Below are 22,967 nucleotides of genomic sequence, written 5' to 3' on the forward strand. Positions count from 1 at the left end.
TGGCCTCATCTGACCATAAAACCTTCTCCCACATCTTAACTGGGTCTTTCTCATGCTTTGTAGCAAATGCCATACGTGTTTTTATTGTGGACCTTATTAAGGAATGGCTTCTTTCTTACTGCCCTTCCATAGAGGCCTGTTTTATGGAAAGCTCTTGAAATTGTGGACCCCTGCACCTTCACTCCAGTTGCTGACTTCTGAGAGTGACAGTTGGATTTTTAGTTACTTCAGTCACCAGATGACATCTTGCTCTGTTGTTTAGTTTTGAGGGATGGCCTGTCCTAGTAAGAGACTGGATTCTGTGATGAACCTTCCACTTTCTGATGATGGAGCCAACGGTGCGCAGCAAGACATTCAAACTTTTCAATATTTGTGTAACCATTTCCTGCCCTGTGCATTTCAATGACTTTGTTTCTCACATCTGTAGATGTTCTTTTATCTTCATTTTGCTGTGATGTCCAACAAAGACTATGACCTTTACAAAGGGGGCTTTTTATATCCAGAGGAACAGAAAGGACCCACAAATTGTACCTTATTGTCACCTTTGTGTCGTTTGTAATTCATTTGTCATTTGTGTAATCCTGGAGCTTCCAAGTCACAGAGGTTTAAATACTTAGGCAAACACAAACTTGGAGTTTTTCTTCTTCACTTAAATATCTATAATAGTTTAATTTGACTTTGGAAATGTATTATTACAGCATATGAGCTCACAATAAAAACAGTGAATGAATAAAGATATGGACACATTTTTTGTTGTGCAGAAAATTAAGATGACTTTCAAGGGGATTGAATACTTTTGCATGCAACTGTATCTATGTACAATGAGAGAATTATGTCAATATTATACAAGCATAGAAAAAGAAATAATATTGGAGAACTAACAGTAGGGCATCATGTCCTTATTTAGGATGCAGGTGGACTGTGGACAGAACTCCCACTCAGTATCTCGGAGGCCGTTGTTGGGATGCCTGACACCTCTGCTCATTTTCGTTGCTCAGGTCTGTCATCACTTGGTGAGGACGTCCTGCAGGTTAGGGAGTGCACACCTAGTGATGTGTTCAGCTGCCCGCACCACTCCTGCTTTATGCCGTTTCCAAATTCAGGTGGGAATACTTACTGTCAGGATACTTCTGATAGTGGATTTATAGTGAGAAAGATTACAATATGCAAGCTTTCAAGGCAACTCAGACCCCTTCTTCAGGTAAGATGTTACGAGTCCATCTTGTAATCATTACATCTCGACTGAATAAGGGGCCTGAGTTGCCCCGCAAGCTTGCATATTTCTAGTTAGCCAATGGCTAACACGGTACAACACTCTAGTACTGTAGTGGATTTATAGAAATTCTTTCATGTCTGGAAGGGCAGCCTAAAATCTCTTGAGGTGGTAGGGACGAAGTTGTGCCTTCTCCACCCAGGTGTCAAAGTGCTTGGTGCAGGTCAGGTCCTCTGTGACGTGGACACCGAGGTACCTGAAACTGCCCACCCTCTCCACCTGAGTGCTGCTTATACCCAGGGGGTGGTAAAGTGCCTCAGCTGTTTTCTCCCCAAGTCCACAGTCAAGCTGACATTCGGGAGAAGACAGAGACATGTCAGATAAGATCCACCAGCTGCAAAATTAAAAATGGAAAGCTAATGAAATATCTTTTGATCTGCACGTCCTTTTTCTTTTTTTTTTAATGGCTTTTGCTAAAAGACGTTGAAAACCTGCCAGGCCAGGGGCTCTCAAACTCGGTCCTGGGGTCCCACTGTGGCTGCAGGTTTTTGTTCCCACCAGCTTCTGTTTTTTAATTGGACTCCTGGGCTAATTAAGTCAACTGTTATTTCCCAGATTCTGTGTTTAGGAAACAATATAGAAATTAGAAAGTTTAGTTAAAAAAAAATATTAAAATGCACTAAGCAGTTATTTGGGGATAATGTATTTTTTTTTTTCTTTTAACAATATTTTCATTTTGATTTTCATTCTATTTTTCCAGGTGCTTTAATTGTTTAATTATTTACTAACTGGAGGGTCTGACGCTGAAGTAGTTGCAGCCTCTCATGATTCAGTGGGTGTCTGCTCTGCTCGTTTTTAATACAACGAAAGGAGCAAACTGCACAGAGAAAAGAGCAAAATAGAATGAAACCAACAAGAGAGGTAAGCATTTAAATCTACAGCAAAAATAGAAATATTTCTAAATGTCTAATAAATGTAAATCTCTTGCCGCTGTGCTTTTCTTTAATGTAGAATAAGAAAAGAGAAAAAAATACCAGTTAATTAAATGAGATCAGTGTTGTCAGTTTGTTGTCACTGATTGTGAATTTGGTTGGAACAAAAAGCCAGAGTGGGCCCCCAGGACTGACTCTGAAAGCCCCTTTTGATACAGTAAAGGATTTGTGAATTACCCGGATGTCATCAGGATCGAGGCTGTGCTCACTCCAGGCCGATGTAATGCTGCTGTTCAGGTAGGACCCCGAGCGCCGCATATCCAGCTCATCCTCATAAACTTCCGTGGCAATCTCTTCCCGCAGTGGAGAGCTCATGTGCAGAAACTGCAACACACACAGAAGGGCATTAAAAAAATGTCATGGAAGGAATCCAGGCAAAAAGTACATGACTAGACCGCGGCACGCGGCTGACATTACACAGGCCGCCACTTGCCACCGTGTATTGTCTCATACAAAGTGGAGAAACATTTAAAAGGTTTGTTTTAAAGAAAAATCATTTTCAGTACTAATTAGAGCCCTCAGTTTCTGTCTGCATGTCTGTACTACATGTCTCAACCTTGAAATATTGGATTTTTTTCATTCTAGCAAGTTTTAAAGAACTTTTTCAGCAAGTTACTGAGCGTAGAAAGTTCTAGAAAGTTTGGATATTTCACTATGGAAACAAGATAAAAAAAAAAACACACCTTCTTGATGCCCTAAAAATGATAATTCTGCATACTGAACTTCAGATGTTCTCCTGCTCAGGACAGTGCACTTCCATGCCTGGTTAAGCAGTGCTTTGTGGTTTTCGGAGATGTCCTGTCTAGGAGACCCTCTGAAGTGCAGGGTCTGAGACGACCCCCTAGGCTGGTTGTTTCCTGCCTGTTTTAATGAGGACTCATGCACAGGATTGGGTCAGCCTTACCCACTTTTGTAGGTTCGACAGTGACATCACTCTCTACCGCTCTTATACATTGGTAGACGTTCCCCGTCTGCTCTGCACAAAGCTCTAGGATGCTTATTTCCCAAAGCTGGATGGGTTGTTGCCTCTGCATGCACACAACTCCAAAGGTGACATCGAGAGAGAGAATCACCTCAGCGGTGCACATGCTTCTACATAAGAAACATCAGACATTTGACCAACGAGAGCAGACCATTGAGTCCATCAAGCCCATTTTTTTAGCTAATAGCTAAGCTGTCCCAATATCTCATTCAGATTCCTCTTAAAGGTGGTCAAGGTTTAGGACCAAGTACTCCCAGTGCTAACCCGCTGATCGTCTCCCTTCCCATCACACTCAATCCTAGCATGAATTATGCTCACTGCCGCTATTACACATTACACTCCAGTGCTAGGTCAGCCTATCTTTTTGAGCAAACATAGCTGTACCTTGGGGATGAAGAGCAGGCCAAGGGTGACAGATATCGTGACGTGAGTGTGGGTGAAGAAAAGCAGCAGCATCCAATCAGGGTGTAGTGATGGCAGCAGGATGAATCTGTGCGAGAACAACAGGCCAATCATAGATCTGCTAGGTTCTTTATGACATGTAACCTTGTGGCAACGTGCTCACACAATGGTCACACTTCCTTCATTTGGGTCTGGGAAAAAGATGAGCAATTGAGGAGCAGCAGATATCAATGGTGCCTTTACTGATGAGATGTCGGTTTGCAAGAGCTAAATTTTAGGAAGGTGTTTAGAGAATGCGGGTGGCTGCCTGGCTGAGGCTTTTGCAGTCCAGGAGCCCCGCTATCACGGGAGTGTGTTCCCGACAGGAACAGCTCAAAATGCACTCCCTGAAAAAAGTAGAAATGCACGTGGCTTCTCCACACCTTTCTAGAATTGTGAATTTGCATGAAGGTGCTCTTTAATTACAATCTAGATCAGAATGTTCCATTTGGAAAGTCCGTGGTGCTTGCCAGTATAAAAGATTGCTAAGAATTTACTTCTTTTTTAAACAAACAAATGAGATTTCTAAAGGCATGCCTGTCTTTGTTAGCATTTGTCTTTGTGGCAAGCACTACTTCTTCTGCTGTGGTGTGGATGTGCTCTTGATAATTACAAGGAGGTACACAGTACTCATGCAAATCACATTTGTTTCCACAGAAAGCCGATGAGTGGCATTGATTGGGGTGTTTTTACCGGAGCAGATGGAAGGTGGCAGAGACGAGCATCTCGTTGTGGATGGCGATGCCCATGTAGCGAGGCTCATGGAAGGCCGAGGGCACGGTGCGCACAGAGTAACACAGAGAGCTTCCCCAGCACAGGAACAACAGCTCCGCTGGTGAGAGACACAAAGACAGACAGAGCACTGGTGAGTCCGACATGCTGATGATACACACAATCAATTTGATTATTTACATTGCCATGTTGTCCAATATGGCCATCTACGGCACCAAATCCATCTCGCCCTGTTCCAGTTTTTAGACACGTCTATCTAATTTCAAGGTGACTTCCAGTGTCACTGTGACTGTAGTGATGCATATGAGGAGGATCAAGTTGGACTTTTGAAATCCATATTCTTTGTCCTGCCTCACACTCTATAGCACAAACTCTTAATATTGTCAATCTAAAATCAACAAAAAGGTGGCAGATACTTCCAGTATCACTAACGGTGGGTTGACATCTCTATTATAAAAAAAAAAAAACGAGACGAGACTTTATCCCGGGGACGAGACGTGATCTTTTGAAGAGAGACAGAGAGAGACACTTTCACTTCCCGCAAGATTGACAAGTCACGTCATACTTTATAGCCTTCAGACGCCAGTCCCGTGATACACATGCAGAGCAGGTAAGAGATAATGGAAGTAGGAAAATTCGAAAGTCTCCAAAAATGAGAGTAAAGATTGCATTAGCGCAAACAAACTGAAAATATTACTCGGGGAAATAACGGAACAGCGGAAAGAGATCGAATACTCAGGTGCTGCACAGGCTTTTAAACGTTTGATGCTCCGCACCAAATGCAAATCACGTGGCACACAGCAGCAGAAAGCCAGCAGCTGATCGAGCAAAGAGGAGGTGAAAAAAACACCTGTTACTTGTTTCCCATTGTTATCACCGTTTAAGAGGGGTTTCGGAGAAGCGGCTGCTGGCAGAGGGGGAAAGGGGTTGGCGAGCAAAGCAAACAGGGGGCGAAGTCCCCTAGTTATGCAGGATGTTACACAAATCCAAGTTTATTCAAAGAAAAAAATCTGCTGGCGTAGCCGTGAAGGGCTGTGAGCCCTGAAACTAAAACTTAACCACCTCAAAGGCAGGCAGAATGCAATTTCTTAAACTCGACGCTGTCACCTTTTTTAACATACAGTGGCAGAGTACATTGTGAGGGAGCGTCAGTTACGGCACTACGGTCATGTGGCACAATTCCCCGAGGGTGATCCGACTCACAGGATCCTCATTGTTGGGGACCTGAGTGGCTGGACCAGGCCAAGGGGACGCCCACGTAACACCTGGCTGCAGCAGATAGAGGGTCATTTCTGGAGGGTGGGACTGGACCGCGTGTCAGCCTGGGGGGTTGCCAACCGGGATCCCGAGCTGTTTCGATATGTAGTGGGTGCGGCAACGCGCTGTACCAGTGCATGCTCCCCAATTTGACTTGGCATGCAAAAGTATTCAGTCCCCTTGAAAGTCATCGGAATTTTCTGCGTGACAAAAGATTTGCCACATATTTATCCATGCAGTGTTTTTAATGTGAACTCTTATGCTGAAACAATAATAATAATTCTTTACATTTATATAGCGCTTTTCTCACTGCTCAGTGGGCTTTCTAAATAGTGAGTCAGGAGCCACTTCTACCACCACTACCTGGATGATGCGACGGCAGCCAATTTTACAGCAATACGTTCACCGCACATTAGCAGTTAGGTGGCGATGGGGTGAGAGTTAGTTAGCCAGTTAGAGACAGGGGGGGATTAGGCCGTGGTAGGCAGTTTAGCCAGCACATCAGGATACACCCTGCTCTTTACGAAGGATGCCCTGGGATCTTTTATGACCACAGAGAGTCAGGACCTCAGTTGTACGTCTGATCTGAAGGACGGTGTTATTTTTACAGCACAGTGTCACTGCATTGTGGTATTGGGATCCACACTCAGACCACGAGGGTAAGCGCCCCCTGCTGGCCTCACCAACACCTCTTCCAGCTTTTCCTAAATAGTCTCCCATCCGAGTACTGGTGGGCCCGAACAGGCTTAGCTTCAGGTGGATGACCTGCTCTGAAGCGCATGTGGTATGGCTGCAATACACGTCCAAAGTCAAAATAAACCACTGAAAACACGAGAATCTCATTTGGAAACTCATTGAAAACATGAAATTCAAAATTTTCCTCAAACATCACTACAAGCCACACGGGGTAAGCGACAGATTAAAAAACTATTACAATTTTTTGGCGGATTATTCCATTCAGATAGTATATTGTTTATTTGCAATTTGGCTAAATTAATATGACACTTTTTTTAGGAAATGGTAATTAGACAATATAACATTCCCAAACCCAGATGCTATCCTGGCATCACTGGGCACAGACTGGGTGCCAGCCCATTGCAGGGTTCATTCATGCAGACACCCACACAGACCCCTTTACCTCAACATGCCTGTCTTTGGGGAGACCCTACATGTGGCAGGGGGAGTCGTATCCAATATGGGGCTCTGAGAGGCAGCAGCACTTCTTATTGAACCCGAATGGTTTTAAAATCCTGGTCATCTCTGATTCAATTTCCACTTTGATCCATTTTATTCATTATTATACTCTTTTGAAGTCTTTACACTTCAACTTCCAAACAGATGAAACAAAACTCGTTATGAACTCACTGTTTAAAGCCGTACCCAGAGCACTAATTTGACACAGTAAAATGCTAAAAGAAAGAATGGCACAACTGTAATGTCTGAAACTGAGAACCTCTTACCGATGGCCATCATGTAATCCCAGCGATCGAGGTCACAGATGCTAAAGTGAAGCCCCTCCGGAGTTTGCGAGGTCACAAGGATTGGGACATCTCTGTCCATGTTTTCTAAAACCCCGGCTGTCCACGCAGACAGAAACCAGCTGACAGTTAGCACGATGACCGCCAGCATCTTCAGGACCCGTCCGCTTGTCATGTAGGGCACTCGCTGAGCGGTACGAGACAGGAACACCTTCAGCACCCTGCGAGTTAAAACTGCATATTAGAACATCGGGACACACATGACGATACACAGAGCCACACGTGAGAAGGAATTTGACAGACTTCGAGATTTCAGCAGTCAAAAGAATTTTTTTATATTTAAGTTCTTGGGCTGCACTAGGATAACATTCTTATTCTATCAAGCCTAGCGTTCCGATGACCTGCTAAACTGCACACATCAGGAGGAAAACAATCTATGGATGGAGCAGCCGTCTGCAGTGAACAGTGGCAAGTGCTGCACTGTGAATTTTTATTACCTTTGTGTGTCTTTAGATATTTGTCATTGTTTGCACAGCAAAGAAATTAATCGATCAATTGGCAGACTATGAATTCCACCACTTAGAGTCCATAACAGATATAAACGAGGAGATTCTATCAAGTTCACAAGGAACTGCAAACATCTTGGTACACAACGGAGTGTGACAGTATAGGTAGTGCCGGTTCTGAAGTGTTACCAACTGATTCAATGTCATTTTGTACCCAATCTTGGAAAAACATGGGAAAGCAACAAGCTGCACGTAAAGATTGCATTTTTCACTGCGGTCGAGTACCTGTACATTTTCAGCATGACAGTCCCATAGACAATCGCAAATCCCAGGAGTCTGACCCAACGCAGCAAAATGCAACGGAAGATACTGGGCTTGAAATACAGGATGAAGACCTACATAAATGAGACAAAAGAGAAGGCCGTGAAGTGGAGGAACTAGGCAAGAAAACAAATCCACAATTAGTTGTGATGCCCGAAAATGACACATTTCATTATAACCCAAAACCACGTGGGCAAAAAATGAATACGAGTTTGGCTGGCATTGAATTTTCATTAATGGTTTTCATCGGCTTATCTGTTTTTTCCCCAACATCCAAATGCTTCTTTTTCATTGGTCGTAAATCAATATACAGTGGATTGAGGGTGTTTTAAGACCCCCCCCTTACTTTTTTGCACACTTTATTGTGTTGTAGATTTCATTTTAAATGGATCGATTTGACATTTTTGCCCATCCGTCTCCATTCAGTAACCTATAATGACAAACTTGTTTTTTTAGAAAGGCTGGCAAATTGATTACAAATCAAAAAGCTGAAATCTCCCATTCATAGAAGGATTCAGATGCTTTGCTCTGGCACTCCAATCTCCCATTTGCTTTAATTCTCTTTGAGGTGAGTCTAGAACTTGACTGGAGCCCACCTGTGGAGCATTTAGAAAGGCACACGTGGACCAGTGAGTGGAAGGTCCCATAATTTACATGGCATGTCAGGACAAAACCCAAGACGTGAAGTCCAAGGAACTCTCTGTAGACCTCAGCAATCAAATTGTGGTGAGGCATCAATCAGGGCAGAAGACTAAACCATTTGCAAAGCTTTGAGTGTGCCCAGGAGCACAATGGCCTCAATTTTTATGAAGTGGAAGATTTTCAGAGCCACCGAGACTCTTCCTAGAGTTGTGCATCCCCCCACATTGAGTGACAAGGCAAGAATGGAGGTGACCAAGAACCTAATGGTCACTCTAACAGAGCTTCAGAAGTCCTCTGTTGAAATGGGAGAAGACTGTTGGAATTACGACCATCTCAGCAGTACTCCATCAATCAGATGTTTATGGTAGAGTGTCTAGACATAATCCACTCTTAAGTAAGATGCATAGAACAGTTTAAAGAACTCTAAGAGCATTAGAAAAAAGATCCTCTGGTCTGATGTGACAAAAATTGAATTGTTTGGGGCAGAACTCCAAGCATTATATCTGATGGAGACCAGGCACTCCTCATTACCTGTCTAATACCATCCCTATGGTGAAACATGGCTGTGGCTGCATCAAGACAGGGAGACTTGTCAGAATTGAAAGACGGATAAATGCAGCCAAATACAGAGAGGTTCTTGAAGAAAATCAGAGTGCCTGCCACCTCAGACTGGGAGGGACGGCTCACCTTTCAGCACAACAATGATTTAAGCATACAGCCAAGACAATGCTGGAGTAATGTCGGCACAAGTCTCTGAGTTTCCTTGAGGCGAAGCCCAGACTTAAACCCCACAGAACATGTGTGGAGAGAGCTGAAGATGGCAGTTTAGAGACGCTTCACATCCAGTCTAATGGAGCTCGAGAAAATCGGCCAGGAAGAATGGAATGAAGCTGTAACTGCTGCCAAAGAGGATTCTGCAAAGTACTGAATTAAGGATCCGAATATTTCTATGAAGAAGAGATTTCAATTTTTGATTTTTAATAAATGTGCAAATCTTTCAGAAAACTTGTTTGTCATTATGGGTTATTGAGTGGACAATAATGGCAAATTTCTCTATTTAAAATGAAAAGTGTGCAGAAAGTGAAGGATTGGGAATACTTTCTGAATGCGCTGGATATTTTCCAATCTGAACTAGTATTACACATTGTAAAATGTCACATTTACTGTACATTTGTGTTTTTATTGCTCCTACGTGTTAATCTCATGGCCGTCGATTGAGTTTCTGGCATAGATGAGCACACTGAAATGCTACCTTGAAGTTCTTTCGCTTGAAAAAGGACGTTATTTTATCTCCATATTGCTGTTTTGTGATTTTTCATTCCCAACTTTGAAAAAAGTGACAGAGAAGATCAAAGATCTAAAGAAAGGAAATGAGTTTCCTGACTCACACCCTGTACCCCTCCCCACACCCCTTGAAATGTCCTGTGGAAATGTCACATTTCTTTTAATCTGAACAGGTGACTGGGAGACGTCTGTTACTCAGCTCGCCTTTAGTTCAAATACCACAGAGTCCAGTTCAAAGGAACCTGCTGAGCATCTGACAGACGCTGTAAAGCAGGGCTGGAAGGCGGAATGGAGCATTCAAATGAAACGGTGAGCCCGAGTCACTTTAATAACACTAAATCAGTTCTTAAAAAATAAGAAGATGGAGGAAAAAAGGGTTCATTCAGGACTCTGCTTGAGTTTGTCAGGTTATAAGGTTAAATGATATATTCTGTGGCATTTCTCCATTAAGGACCAATGGGGCACTACCCCACCAGATGTTGTCCAAAACAGCAATAAGCTCCGTCAGTGCATAGGCATAGAAATATAACATATGAAGAATAAATGTTCAAAACTCACAATGCTGAACTGTGAATTAATCAATATATAAAAACAGGAACTTGGATTGCAAGCAAGTCAAATTGTTACCCATGTGTGCCAATGCTGAGGAACCGTCCAATAAGTAGGACATCTGAGTAAACAGCCATCATTTAGGACACCAAAGTAAACTTCCAACAAAAAGGACCCCAAATAACTGGCCAGCATGTAGGACACCTGAGTAAGCAGCCAGCACTGAGGACATCCAAGTAAACGGCCAACAATAAGGACATCTGAGTTAAGAGCCAGTGTTTAAGACACTAGAGTAAACGGCCAGCAATTGGGACATCCGAGTAAACAGCCAACACTAAAGACATCTGAGTAAATGGCCAACAATAAGGACATCTGGGTAAAGAGCCAGCGTTTAGGACACCGAAGTAAATGGTCAACAATAAGGACACCAAATAACTGGCCAGCGTTTAGGACACCTGAGTAACCGTCCAGCATTTAGGATGCCTGAGTAAATGGCCAGCATTTAGGACACCTGAGTAAACAACCAGCAATTGGGATATCCAAGTAACCGGCCACCATTTAGGACACCTGAGTAACCGGACAGCATTTAGGACACCTTAGTACACAGCCAGCATTTAGGACACCCGAGTTAACTGTCCTGCAATTGGAACATCCAAGTAATCAGCCAGCACTCAGGACATCCGAGTAAATAGCCAACACTAAAGACATCTGAGTAAAGAGCCAGCATTTAGGACACCGAAGTAAATGGTCAACAATAAGGACACCAAATAACCGGCCAGCATTTAGGACACCTAAGTAACCAGCCACCATTTAGGACACCCGAGTAAACAGTCAGCATTTAAGACACTAGAGTAAACAACCAGCAATTGGGACATCCAAGTAACCGGCCACCATTTAGAACACCTGAGTAAACGGTCAGCATTTAGGACATCTGAGTAAATGGCCAGTATTTAGGACTCCAGAGTTAACTGTCCAGCAATTGGAACATCCAAGTAATTCGCCAGCACTCAGGACATTCAAGTAAACGACCAGCAATTTGGACATCCGAGTAACCGGCCAGCATTTAGGACACCTGAGTAACCGGCCACCATTTAGGACACCTGAGTAAACAGCCAGCATTAAGGACTTCTGAGTTAACTGTCTAGCAGTTGGGACATCCAAGTAATCAAGCAGAAATTTGGACACCTGCACCTTTTTCTTTACGTCAAAGGAGCCTCTTTATACTTTTAAACTCTGGACTCTAAATCCCCTCTCAAATACATTCTTGTGTATCTCTTTAAACATCTGCTATAGACTAATTTTAAATTCTGTATGTATCTTCACTGACCTGATAACAAGAAAACAAGTTTGTCCTCTGCAGAGGTCGTATTAATACCGTATCTTGCCATGTTGTGGTTCAGGGGTGCTCACTTTTTTGCATACAAATGCATACGCAATTGACTGATAAAGTAAAGAAAATGCAAACAAATGGAGAATGCAAATTGTGTAACAGTCGTGTGATTGACAGCAATTTTGTTTTGTTTCCTGTGTGATGTTCTGACTCCCTCACAACGCCAGATGGGACAGTGAAAATGGAAACTTTATGAATGCAATGAAAAATATTGGGAAAAATCATCACTTACCGGAAAATATAGCAGCAGTGATCCAAACAAAATTGTCTCCAAAAGCACCAGTCCAGAAGCCCGAATACGCTAAACGAATAAGATGGAGAAAACATTCCAGTTAGTACTTGTGCTGAGGGGCTTGATGTGTTTGAAAGCGACAGATTCACACTCTTCATCGCTCCTCATATTACTGTGATTAGATTTGCTTTGGTTTTCCGAGTTCAAAATAAACTTGAATAAAAGTGTCAGTTTTCTTGCATGTCAAACTAAACAACAGAACATCACTTTTCATTCAGAACAATTTAAATGTCTAGGAGTTTCAAGAAACCTTAATCATCTCTCCAAGTTAAATTTCTGCAGTATGCAGGGAAGTATCAAAGAAGAAGGTATCAAAGAAGACAGATGTCATCTCTTAATTCGAACTATAACTGGGAGAATTAATATTGTTAAAAATGAATAGCTTTGTAAAATTCTTATGTCTCATTCTGAATTTATTGTGTTCATGGAATCACACCACGATCCATCTCAGGTCGTACATTTTGCATTGTGGTAACTGCTGGTCTCCAGCCACAAACTTGCGATGTCAGCATTATAAATGCCCTCAGAAGCAGTTTCATACAGAAAGAACCAAAGAAGAACTCCTATTCTTGGGTGCACAGAGACTGCCTGTAGGTGCATGTGGAGCACTTTCTGGTGACATCAGCTGAGCTCTTTCTCTCTCTCTCTCTTTCTCTCACTCAGCCCCAACCTTTCTGCACAGCGCCACCACTACACTCCTGCCAACTACGCTAAGTGTTTTATCATGGAATCACGCCACAGTCCATCTCTGGTCACACATTCTACACTTGGTAACTGCCACTGGCCAGCTGTAAACCCACAGCATCTGGATTACCAAGGTCCTCAGAAGACGTTTTTTCTGCAGCAAAATCAATAAAACAACTCCTGTTCTTAGGTGTACAGAGACGGCCTGTAAGCATTTCAAATGCAGCGCTGTCTGGTCTCTCTCTAACTCAGCTCCCACCTTTCTGCACAACACCGTTTCTACGCTTCGTTCATCCACATTAAAAATCTTGTGTTTTGTCATGGAGTCACACTATGATCCATCCCTGGTTACACATTTTGCACTGTGGTAACTGCCAGTGACCACCTGTGTGCATGCAACATCTGGATTACGAAGGCCCATAGAAGCAGAATCTTATAGGAAGACCGAAAAAAGAAATGATATTCTTGGGTGTGCAGAAACTGCCAATTGAGCAACTTGCTGGTGACACCAGCTAAACTTTCTCAGCTCCCACCTTTCTGCACAGCACCACCTCTACACACAGTGCAAATCCTGCCGACTACGCTAAGTGTTCTGTCATGGAGTCACACCACAGTTTATCCCAGGTTGCACATTTTGCACTCTGGTAACTGTCAGTGGCCAGCTGTGAGCCCATGACATCTGGGTTGCAGAGGCCCTTAGAAGCAGTTTCTCTGCAGCGGAAGTAATAAAACAACTCCTATTCCTGGGTGTGCTGAGGCTGCCTGTAAGCACTTCAAATGGAGCGCTTCCTGGAGACGTCAGCTGCACTCTCTCTCTCTCTCTCTCTCTCACTCAGCCCCCACCTTTTGTCGCAGCACCGCCTCTACACTCCAGTCATCCACAGAGCAAATCCTACTGACTATGCCAAGTGTTTTGTCATGGAATCACACCAGAGCACTTCCCAATGACATCAGCCGAGCTCTTACTCTCTCTCATTCTTGGTGTGATTCTAAAACAAAGCAAGGGTCAATATTGTTATGCGTACAGCAAAAGTTTTGCGTACATGTCCTAATCAGCATGTAACTGATATAAATTCCTAAATTCATTAACAAAACTTTTTCATAAAGATTAGGTGCAATTGTAATTTAGTTAATTTGGTGATATATTAAAAAGATGACTCTGCTAAGATCTAAAGCAAGGTTGGTGTAGCTTTACCTGACTTGGATTATAAGTATTGGATGAAGTATTGAATTATAAGTATTTGTATTCTGAGACTATGGAAATGATCAGAAGGTTACTCTTCTCTGCATGCTTTGGTGTGCAAGCCACTCATTGCTAGTGACAATTTATTAACACTCTGGAATGTGTATGGGATAGGGTTGCCAGATTAGAATATTAGAAATACGGGACACTCTTAAAATCTCTCTCTGTATTACTATATATATATAAATTTATACATGCCCCCTACACACCCAGAACAATATATTATATAAAAGTAGAGACATAAATTAAAAACATAAAGCAAGGATTTTAATGGGTTATGAGGAAAACAAAAGTAAAATCATTTGAAAATTATTTACTGAAAGTGTAATTACATACACCACAGTTTGCTTAAAAACAGCTGCTGCCTTGTTTGATAAATGTCCATTCGCTGGAATATTCATCACGAAATTTACACTTATGTTTTGACATCTTGGGATGGATGGATGGATTAGTTTTTAAGTTAGAAAAAAAGTGGGCCGTGGCAAGTAGTAACAACCCACTTTGTTGCCGCTGTATGTGGCAATGCTGATCCAGAAGTGCACAGCAGTGCGGCTGGAGAGCAAAACGGTAAAACGGTGTCGCTGTCCTCCGCCAACTATAGCAACTGAACAAGTCACAAACAGGCAGCAGACACTCGTGTCCTTGTTACATTTGGGTTATTTTCATCAAAAGAATCAGAGAAAAGAAAGTAGAATTACTTATGAAGTATCAACTAAGTACTATAAGAAGGTAGTAAAAATATATTTTTATTACGAAATTTGAAAATGAACTAAATACGGGACATTTGGGTGTCCCTGAAAGGTCAGTACGGGACAGGGGACAAAATTATCAAATATGGGACATGTCCAGTATATAAGGGACGCCTGGCAACCCTAGTATGGGACTAACACTGAAAACAGTTTAAGGCAGAGATGCGCATGGTGATCAAGTGTTCCAGCATTCTTTAAACCACAGCATATTTAAATGATGGAAGCCATTAGGTATCTAGATCTTCAGAGATCTATATTTAGACAAGATCTATGCATCTGTTACGCAATAGTTAATTTTCTGTTTTTTTTCTAAGTACAAGTTAGAAACTTCTTCAAAGAAAGTAATATCGGAAAAGACACAGTAGAGGAATAAAAAAGAGCAGGACCAGAAGATGGGCAAAGACAAAATCAATACTAGCAGAAGGCTAAAGTTAAAAATGCCAGGAAGTCAGAACACCAACATATATGAGCAAAAATGTTAACCAAAAATCACGACAGGAAACCCATTTGCCTAAGGTGGTGGCCAGGAATGCACTGAACTGCTTTGAATAGTTTGTTTGATATCCAGAATCTTGAGCGATTATTTTCATAGCAACAGCAGCTAAGATACTGTCACAGTGATAACGTCTGTTGGTGTGACTTCCAGCAGCCTTCACCTAGCAATGGATTGCCCTGCCACAGAAACAGCAGCACACATGACCATGTCTATAATAAAATCAAAGATAGCGTTGTGGGGGATGTGGAAATAAGAAACCATCAGAAATGTTATAAACATATTATGAATATGCTGAGAAGTCAAACACAATGACACCTTTTATTGGCTAACTAAAAAGATTACAACATGCAAGCTTTCGAGGCAACTCAGGCCAGCTTACATATTGTAATCTTTTTAGTTAGCCAATAGAAGGTGTCATTGTGTTTGACTTCTCACTACATTCATAATGGCTAACACGGTACAACACCCTAGTACTATAAACATATTATGAAAAAGTGAACCTGAAACTAAAAAGTACAGAATGTCAAGATAACAAAAATATTACCGCAAGTCCAGTCTTGAAACCCGAATAAATCGATCATAAAATCAGACCCCGACTTATATGCTCCGTTCAGAAATACAACACTTATTATTATTATTTTTTTTCATCTTCTTGCTCCCTCCAATCTCACACCAGTTTCTCAGACTCATCAAATTTTGTTGCAGCAGTGCAGTTACCAATTTCTTTCGCCACTTCAATGACTTTTAATTTAAAACCATCTTCTGTAATAAGAATATAAGTTTAATGTCACTGTGCTCTGTACAAAATCCACTCACATGTACAGGCCAGGCCAAAGTTAGCAGACAGGGGTTCTCAGCATTTAGAAGTGCCAGGCCAAGCATAGGACAAGATAGACAAAGACAGCTGGAGGAATGTGTAGTCAGCCTAAAGACAGGTGTAGACTATTTTGTCCTCTTATTAACAGTCAGCACAAAATCTTCTTTCCTTGTTTGGAAATGGACTATTTACCTAAGTAAGGGCCTGTACATGGAGAAGACAGTATAAAAAGACTTGGACAGCAGCCAAACACTTTTTAGCCGACGTACGGATGGGTGATATCGTCATCCATCCTGAAAAGCCTTTCAGCGCAGCGACAAAAAATGGCAGACTGTATAGATCAAGATCCCACCTTGGTATTGTCTTGCTATGGCTTCCTCTTCTGTTATGCCGCGTAAATCGTCATTAAAGAAAGCTAAGTTATTTCTCTTATGTGATTTTTACCGACCTGGGTTCGCTTCCCAGGTCCTCCCAGCGTGGAGTTTGTATGTTCTCCCCATGTCTGCGTGGGTTTCCTCCGGGCACTCCGGTTTCCTCCCACAGTCCAAAGACATGCAGGTTAGGTGGATTGGCGATTCTAAATTGTCCCTAGTGTGTGCTTGGTGTGTGGGTGTGTTTTGTGTGTGTCCTGCGGTGGGTTGGCACCCTGCCTGGGATTAGTTCCTGCCTTGTGCCCTGTGTTGGCTGGGATTGGCTCCAACAGACCCCCATTACCCTGTGCTAGGATTCAGCGGGTTGGAAAATAGATGGATGGATGGATGATTTTTACCACCGTATCACTATGGAAGGGATATCGCCTTTTAATATCATATCTATATAGTTTTCGGTTACTTAAAACGCCACAATTACAACCGAGCTTATTCCAACTAGGGAGCTACCACCCCCTAAAGGAATAGCTTCATATTATGTTCTGATCGAACACTCCATCGTAGATAAGGGATGCTTTTACGATAAAGGTGTATGAGGGTGTGAGATACAAAAAACAGTGCAGACGTTACTTCAGAATAGTTTGCGTATTACCGTGAGGTCACGTAGGCACAATAGAGAGAGAAAAAAGGCCATGTGCTCTGTGGTTACCTTCTCAGGTGGGCATTAGCATATCGTAATCTCTTGGACCAATAGCGTGAGTTTTCCGCATTCAACTTATATGACCAACATTATAAAATACCGGAAATTATACAGTAAAATCAAGCCTCGACTTATCCGTGGGAGAACTTAAAATCGAGTATATATGGTATTTCTAAGACAAGCAAAAAATTTTACCATAAATAAAAATGAACAAATCTTGTACCCAATTTATGCTAAAAGGAACCTGCCCAGGAGTTTGCATGTTCTCCCCGTGTCTGCGTGGGTTTCCTCCGGGTGCTCCGGTTTCCTCCCACAGTCCAAAAGACATGCAGGTTAGGTGGATTGGCGATTCTAAATTGGCCCTAGTGTGTGCTTGGTGTGTGGGTGTGTTTGTGTGTGTCCTGCGGTGGGTTGGCACCCTGCCCGGGATTGGTTCCTGCCTTGTGCCCTGTGTTGGCTGGGATTGGCTCCAGCAGACCCCCGTGACCCTGTGTTCGGATTCAGCGGGTTGGAAAATGGATGGATGGATGGATGGAACCTGCCCAACTTTGGTGTTTTTCCCTCAATAACTACTCTTGAGTCTATACTAGCTAGTCACGATGAACACTCAAGATGCCCACCTTCAGGTGATCTAAGGCAAAAATGAGCATGCGACCCCTCAATCAAAATCTCACGTAAGGAATGGAATTCTGCCAATCACAAAACACATTCTCCTTCAGTATGTGCAAAGAATTATTAGGCCTCCGTAAAAGGAGGCAGAATATTACATGAACAGGACCAGAAGATGAAGTATAGCTGGAACAATGAGCCAAAAATGAATACTGAAAAGTCTAATCTATCTATTAATAAAGGCCTGACAGTAACCAGAATCGTAGTCAAGGAATAATCAAAATAGTTCTTTAACGATAAGACAGAAGTGAGAAGCAAAGCACACACTAGCGAGAGGATTTTGCGATTTTGCAAGTTTATGGATGTAACTCGATGGATATGGATATGGATAAACTCGACACAAACTTAATGCCATTGCACAACTGACGTCACACATTGTGCACCCCCAGCTATCCATATGTATGATAATCATAAGCAAAAGCAGCCACTAAACATGCTGCACTCCTGTGACCACAGTCAGACGGTATATCGGAGTTTTCAAGTCGGAAATACCACATGAATGCTTGGCGAACTCGGAATTACAACTCAGACATTTCAGACAGAACAAAGCTACCTGAATTTTCTGAGTTGTGACGTAACGCTGACCTTTCACCTTTGTCAATTCTTTAAAATAAAACATATAACCTGGTCAGCCCAAAATACTATTTTTTGGTCGAAATGCATTTGGAACGAAGTGATACGTATTCAAAACGTTTATTTTGCTCTTTATTTCCACAAAAAAAACAAGTTACAAATCAATCTTATTTTTCCAAATAGTCCGACCAGAAACTCATGTGAATGCACTAAAGTGGGAAGGTGAAACGCCACAACTTGAAATTCCAAATAGTCCAAGACCACAGGAATCAGCTACATACATAGAAATACAATGATAGCGATGCAGAAAGACATTAATGATTTTTAACTTTTGTGAAAAACAGTCTGAATCTAAAAACAAACACTAGATGAATGTTCTCCAGTGCCCAAAATGACTGCAAGAAATGTCTCAAAAAATCATAAGCTTGGAGAAATTCAGCTTAAACTCTCTCGATTAAAATGATCTAAAATCTATCAAGGACAAGATCCAAACCACGTAAAATGCCATCAAATACCAACTTTGCGAGGTCATGTCTTTTGAGATAGTCCTGTAGTCATTTGGGAGAAAATATTAGCCATTTCACGTGACTCTTAATACTTTAGTATTATTTGGAGTAACATTAGATTGGATAATATCCTGCAATGTGATATCCCACACTACTTTGTCCTCATGTTGACTAATACTCGTATTTCTCAAGTGTAAGAACCCTAATCATCCTCCATAAGTCAATGGCAAAGTGATATCTTATATTATCAAAAACAAGGAAAAAACTGAAATTTCCTTACAAGGAATTGTCCAAAGCGTCTTCAGAATTTGTTGATAATGCTCTAAAATAAGCTTACCTGATCTTTGCTCGTTCATCCGCCACTACCTCATAACGTTCCTTATGTTCAGGTAGCCCTCTCATAAATGGGTGTTGGACGGGTGCTGGACATGATTTAATTCCAAACATAATGCCTGGAATGTTGTTCTGACTGTACTCTTGACTGAACTGCGTTTTGCTTATTGTCATTGGGTTTACAAGCTTAATAAAATTTGAAAAAGAACTGTAAAATGTAAAGAAGCTGGCATGCTATGTATGCTCAGTCTTTGCTGTGATTACCTTGCTCTGTCGAAAGTGGTAGGCTACAATCATGCTGATAAACACTATGAGCATGCAGAAAGCCTGGACTCCGAGTATTGTCACCCGCAGGTACCAGTCCTCCTGCACATTACAGGGGGCTCCATCCTGACAGAGAGGACAACCTGGGTGGCAGGGCAGACACTCGGATAACACGCCGCCCCCCTCCTCCACTCCGGCACTGCTTCTGTTGGTAAAGCCTTCTTCATCTTGCTCTGCAGAAACAAGAAAAAGAAAGATAAGGTCATTAATATACTATAATAATCTTCTTCGGCATCAAGTCCATATCTCATTGATCTGCCTTGAACATTCAGATGTCTGCCGTACCTTTAGTTGTGTTTCTGACTGAAGAGGAGCTGGCATTGTAGAATCCTGGTAGGCACACACATCGGTACTGACCCAGCCGGAAGCCCATCCCTCGCAAAGGGACACACTGAAAAGTACAGACATTCAGTTTGTTAACAAAACATAATCTCATATAACTAATAAGAATGATCCAAAAAATCATTCATGCAGAACAGACAAGAAGGGCTGACTGGTGACAGTAAAATATAAGAAAAGGAAATCGACAAAACTGCTTGTTTAATTTGTCTTGTGATGTGAAGTGATTCTCGAATGAGAATATACGTCTGGGGACAACCTGTTGAAAAGTATGTAGTGAAAGGGGGCCAAATCCAGCGCTGCAAAGGCTACACCCACAGGGCTTCTTCCTAAAACACTCGCCCCCAATTCCTCCAGTCTGCGCACCAAACTAAAGTGTTGGAGTTCAGTGAAAGAGTAGAATAATTTGAATGAAAGACTTGACGTTAAAAGGAAATGAAAAGCTAAAACTGCTGTCATCCTCTCAGGAGCTCAGTAGCACAAGGTAACTGAAGCTTAATAATTAATTTGTACATTGTAATGACAGAGGAAACAGATAGAAAGACACCCGCGTGTACACCAGGGATGTGTGATCAGGGGAGGCAGAGCCTCACCTGTCAGCATGAAAGGTAAAAAAACTAATAATGATAACATAAAATGAATGTGTCCACTGGTCTGTGCTATAAATTTGTTTTCTGTATGATTCCAATAATTTTGAACATTTTTATAGTGAAAATCGCTGAATTGGCGTATTTCCTGTTCAAATACTGGGGAGAAACACAAGGTGCGGCAGCAATGAACCTCACCTCACCTCAGACTGCGCTCTCTCCTCACTCACAGGGTTGATGTGTGCAATTGGCGCATGACTGTTGCTGTCTCTCTGTATGTCGGCAATATAATGTTTGCAGACACGTTTATTATACTCCCTGACTTTCCACAGTCTCGCTAATATCTTTAATGAATGTCTATGATGTATTTAGTCTTGCTAATCGGACTTAAAACTGCAGTGAGAAGGCACAAGGTGAGGCAGACAGTACCGTGCCGCCCTGAAGGGCGCATGTGAGCCCAGCAGGTGTTTGTCGCTGCCGTTCTTCTACGCAGACACTGTATAAGTTAGCGATATCAGAAAGTCATTTGCACTGCAGCAGTCTGTTTATTTTTATTGTTTGTTCCGACTGCCAAAATGGAATATTAAGATTTTTAAAACTAAAAGAAAATAAGGAGGGACTTTTACAAGAAAGTAATTTTTGTGGAGAAGGATAGGCACACGGACTTCATTTACAAATAAAGGTACGACCATAAACGGTTTTCAATTTTATCAAAAATGGGATCAGACTAAGAAAAAAACAATCCAATATTTAAAAAATAAATTTTGACCTTAAATAAAATGTTCTTTTGTTTTTCTCGTTATCCTTTTGTTGAACAGTCTGTATTAAAAATGACTAAAGCATCAGAATTAAAAGCTTTTAAAAACAACTAAATATTTCAACTAAAGTCAAAATTGAAATCCGTTTTTTTTGTACACCACTCTATACTTTCATTTGTATTGAATGAGTATGAATTGTGGAATTGCAACGGCAAATTTAGAACACATGGAGCGTGAGGAGCAAATGCGCTCTCTCCGCTCTCTCTTGCCTCTATAAATGTTAACATTCTTTCTTAGCCAAATATGCGCCTTACCAATGTGTGTGTGTAAAGAATGCTGATGAGATATGAAACATAAGCAGTAGTCAATGTGCACACTGCCAGCTGAATGGTGAATAAGCTCCTCTTTGGGGTTCATATATTTGTAAATCTCACTCTGAAGGAGTCACCAGCCATGAACCTCACCGCACGTCACTGGTGTACACCATCGCAGCTCCACGCTTCTGTCTGCTATGATATCTTTCTGCCACTTTGACTATTCCTTTACTATATGTCATAACAACAGCAAAAAGAGTTTCGATAAACATCGTGCTCCATGAATATGCAACGTGTTAAAATGCTGTGGCTATTTCGTCACGGCATGTTTACATTTCCAATTAGACAGTACTGTTCGCTTTCTCTAGTTATTCGTATAGACGTGCAGTCAGAAGGTGGATGTTGTGCAGCCTCGTCTGTGCTTTACTGGTATCGTCAAGCAGATTTGTTAATTCGGGTGTTTTGAGTATTGTAATCTGCAGCTTCCATGGCTCTTTGTTATCCGTTCTCTTAATGGCTGTCCTTTTGATGGAGTGTGACACAGGTATTCTGCTGTTCACATTTTGATAGATATAGCCTCGAGTTCTTACAAGCTTACGTCCACTCCTACACTATCGTCGTAACGCAGAGAGCAGGCATAGCACCTGCGACAACCCATCATTCACATTTGCCATTCGTCTATGGATGCCATTGAATGCTGATGTATTATCTGATGCTACAGAACAAATTTCCCTTTGTTAATTTTTAACACGTGCGTTGTGCTCTCCACATATCCGACACACATTTACATGTCTAACAGGGTATTTTACGAGATTTTTTGACTGCAGACGGCTCATCGCAAACAGAAGACTGCTGTCTGTCGGCCATCATGAGGCGCTGTGACGCTCAGTGTGCCATCTAATTGTTCCCACCCACTTTTAAGCACAATTCACTCCTGGTTGTCTCCAGACAATTATATTATACATCTAACTTCAGTGAGACTAGTTTGTAAATGCTTAAATAAATGAAGGAGGAGGAATCAATAAATACATCTGAAAACCACTCAAAAACGGCTTTGAATTTTGATAGATGTAGGCAGCTGTGAAGATTTATGATATTCAGTGCGTCACTGTGTTTTTAATAAGCTTCGCACTCACATAAATAGCCTGCTTATGAAACATTAGACTTTCATAAACAGTGTACTGTATGTCTTTTATTTCTGCTCCTTACCATATATGTATCAATTTGTTGCATGGTTATTTTTTTCTGTTTATTTAGTCCTTCCCTTTCCTTTTCATTCTTACGCTTTATAAACCTGTGAGAAGGCATTTCTTACAGCCAGGAGAACATTAGAACAATCTGGACTAAAACAAGCCATTCTGTCCACCACACTACTTGGTCGCTTATTCCAGGTGTCTGTGGTTCTCTGTGTATAGAAAAACTTCCTAA

The 22,967-nt window shown here is 41.8% G+C and overlaps 1 protein-coding gene across 1 annotated transcript in view; it reads right to left on the reverse strand.

Annotated features, from left to right (window-relative positions):
- The window catches only part of gpr179 (G protein-coupled receptor 179), a 98,340-nt gene that overhangs the window by 4,092 nt on the left and 71,281 nt on the right, over nucleotides 1–22,967 (reverse strand). The window contains exons 3-10 of the mRNA XM_051918987.1: nucleotides 19,827–19,932; nucleotides 19,482–19,714; nucleotides 12,020–12,088; nucleotides 7,887–7,996; nucleotides 7,078–7,316; nucleotides 4,322–4,460; nucleotides 3,572–3,677; nucleotides 2,383–2,529 (exon numbers count right to left, since the gene is read on the reverse strand). Coding sequence (XP_051774947.1) covers nucleotides 2,383–2,529; nucleotides 3,572–3,677; nucleotides 4,322–4,460; nucleotides 7,078–7,316; nucleotides 7,887–7,996; nucleotides 12,020–12,088; nucleotides 19,482–19,714; nucleotides 19,827–19,932 — 1,149 coding nt within the window. The remainder of the gene's footprint in view (nucleotides 1–2,382; nucleotides 2,530–3,571; nucleotides 3,678–4,321; nucleotides 4,461–7,077; nucleotides 7,317–7,886; nucleotides 7,997–12,019; nucleotides 12,089–19,481; nucleotides 19,715–19,826; nucleotides 19,933–22,967) is intronic.

Source organism: Erpetoichthys calabaricus, chromosome 14 (genome assembly GCF_900747795.2).
Source record: "Erpetoichthys calabaricus chromosome 14, fErpCal1.3, whole genome shotgun sequence".
Taxonomy (NCBI): Eukaryota; Metazoa; Chordata; class Cladistia; order Polypteriformes; family Polypteridae; genus Erpetoichthys; species Erpetoichthys calabaricus.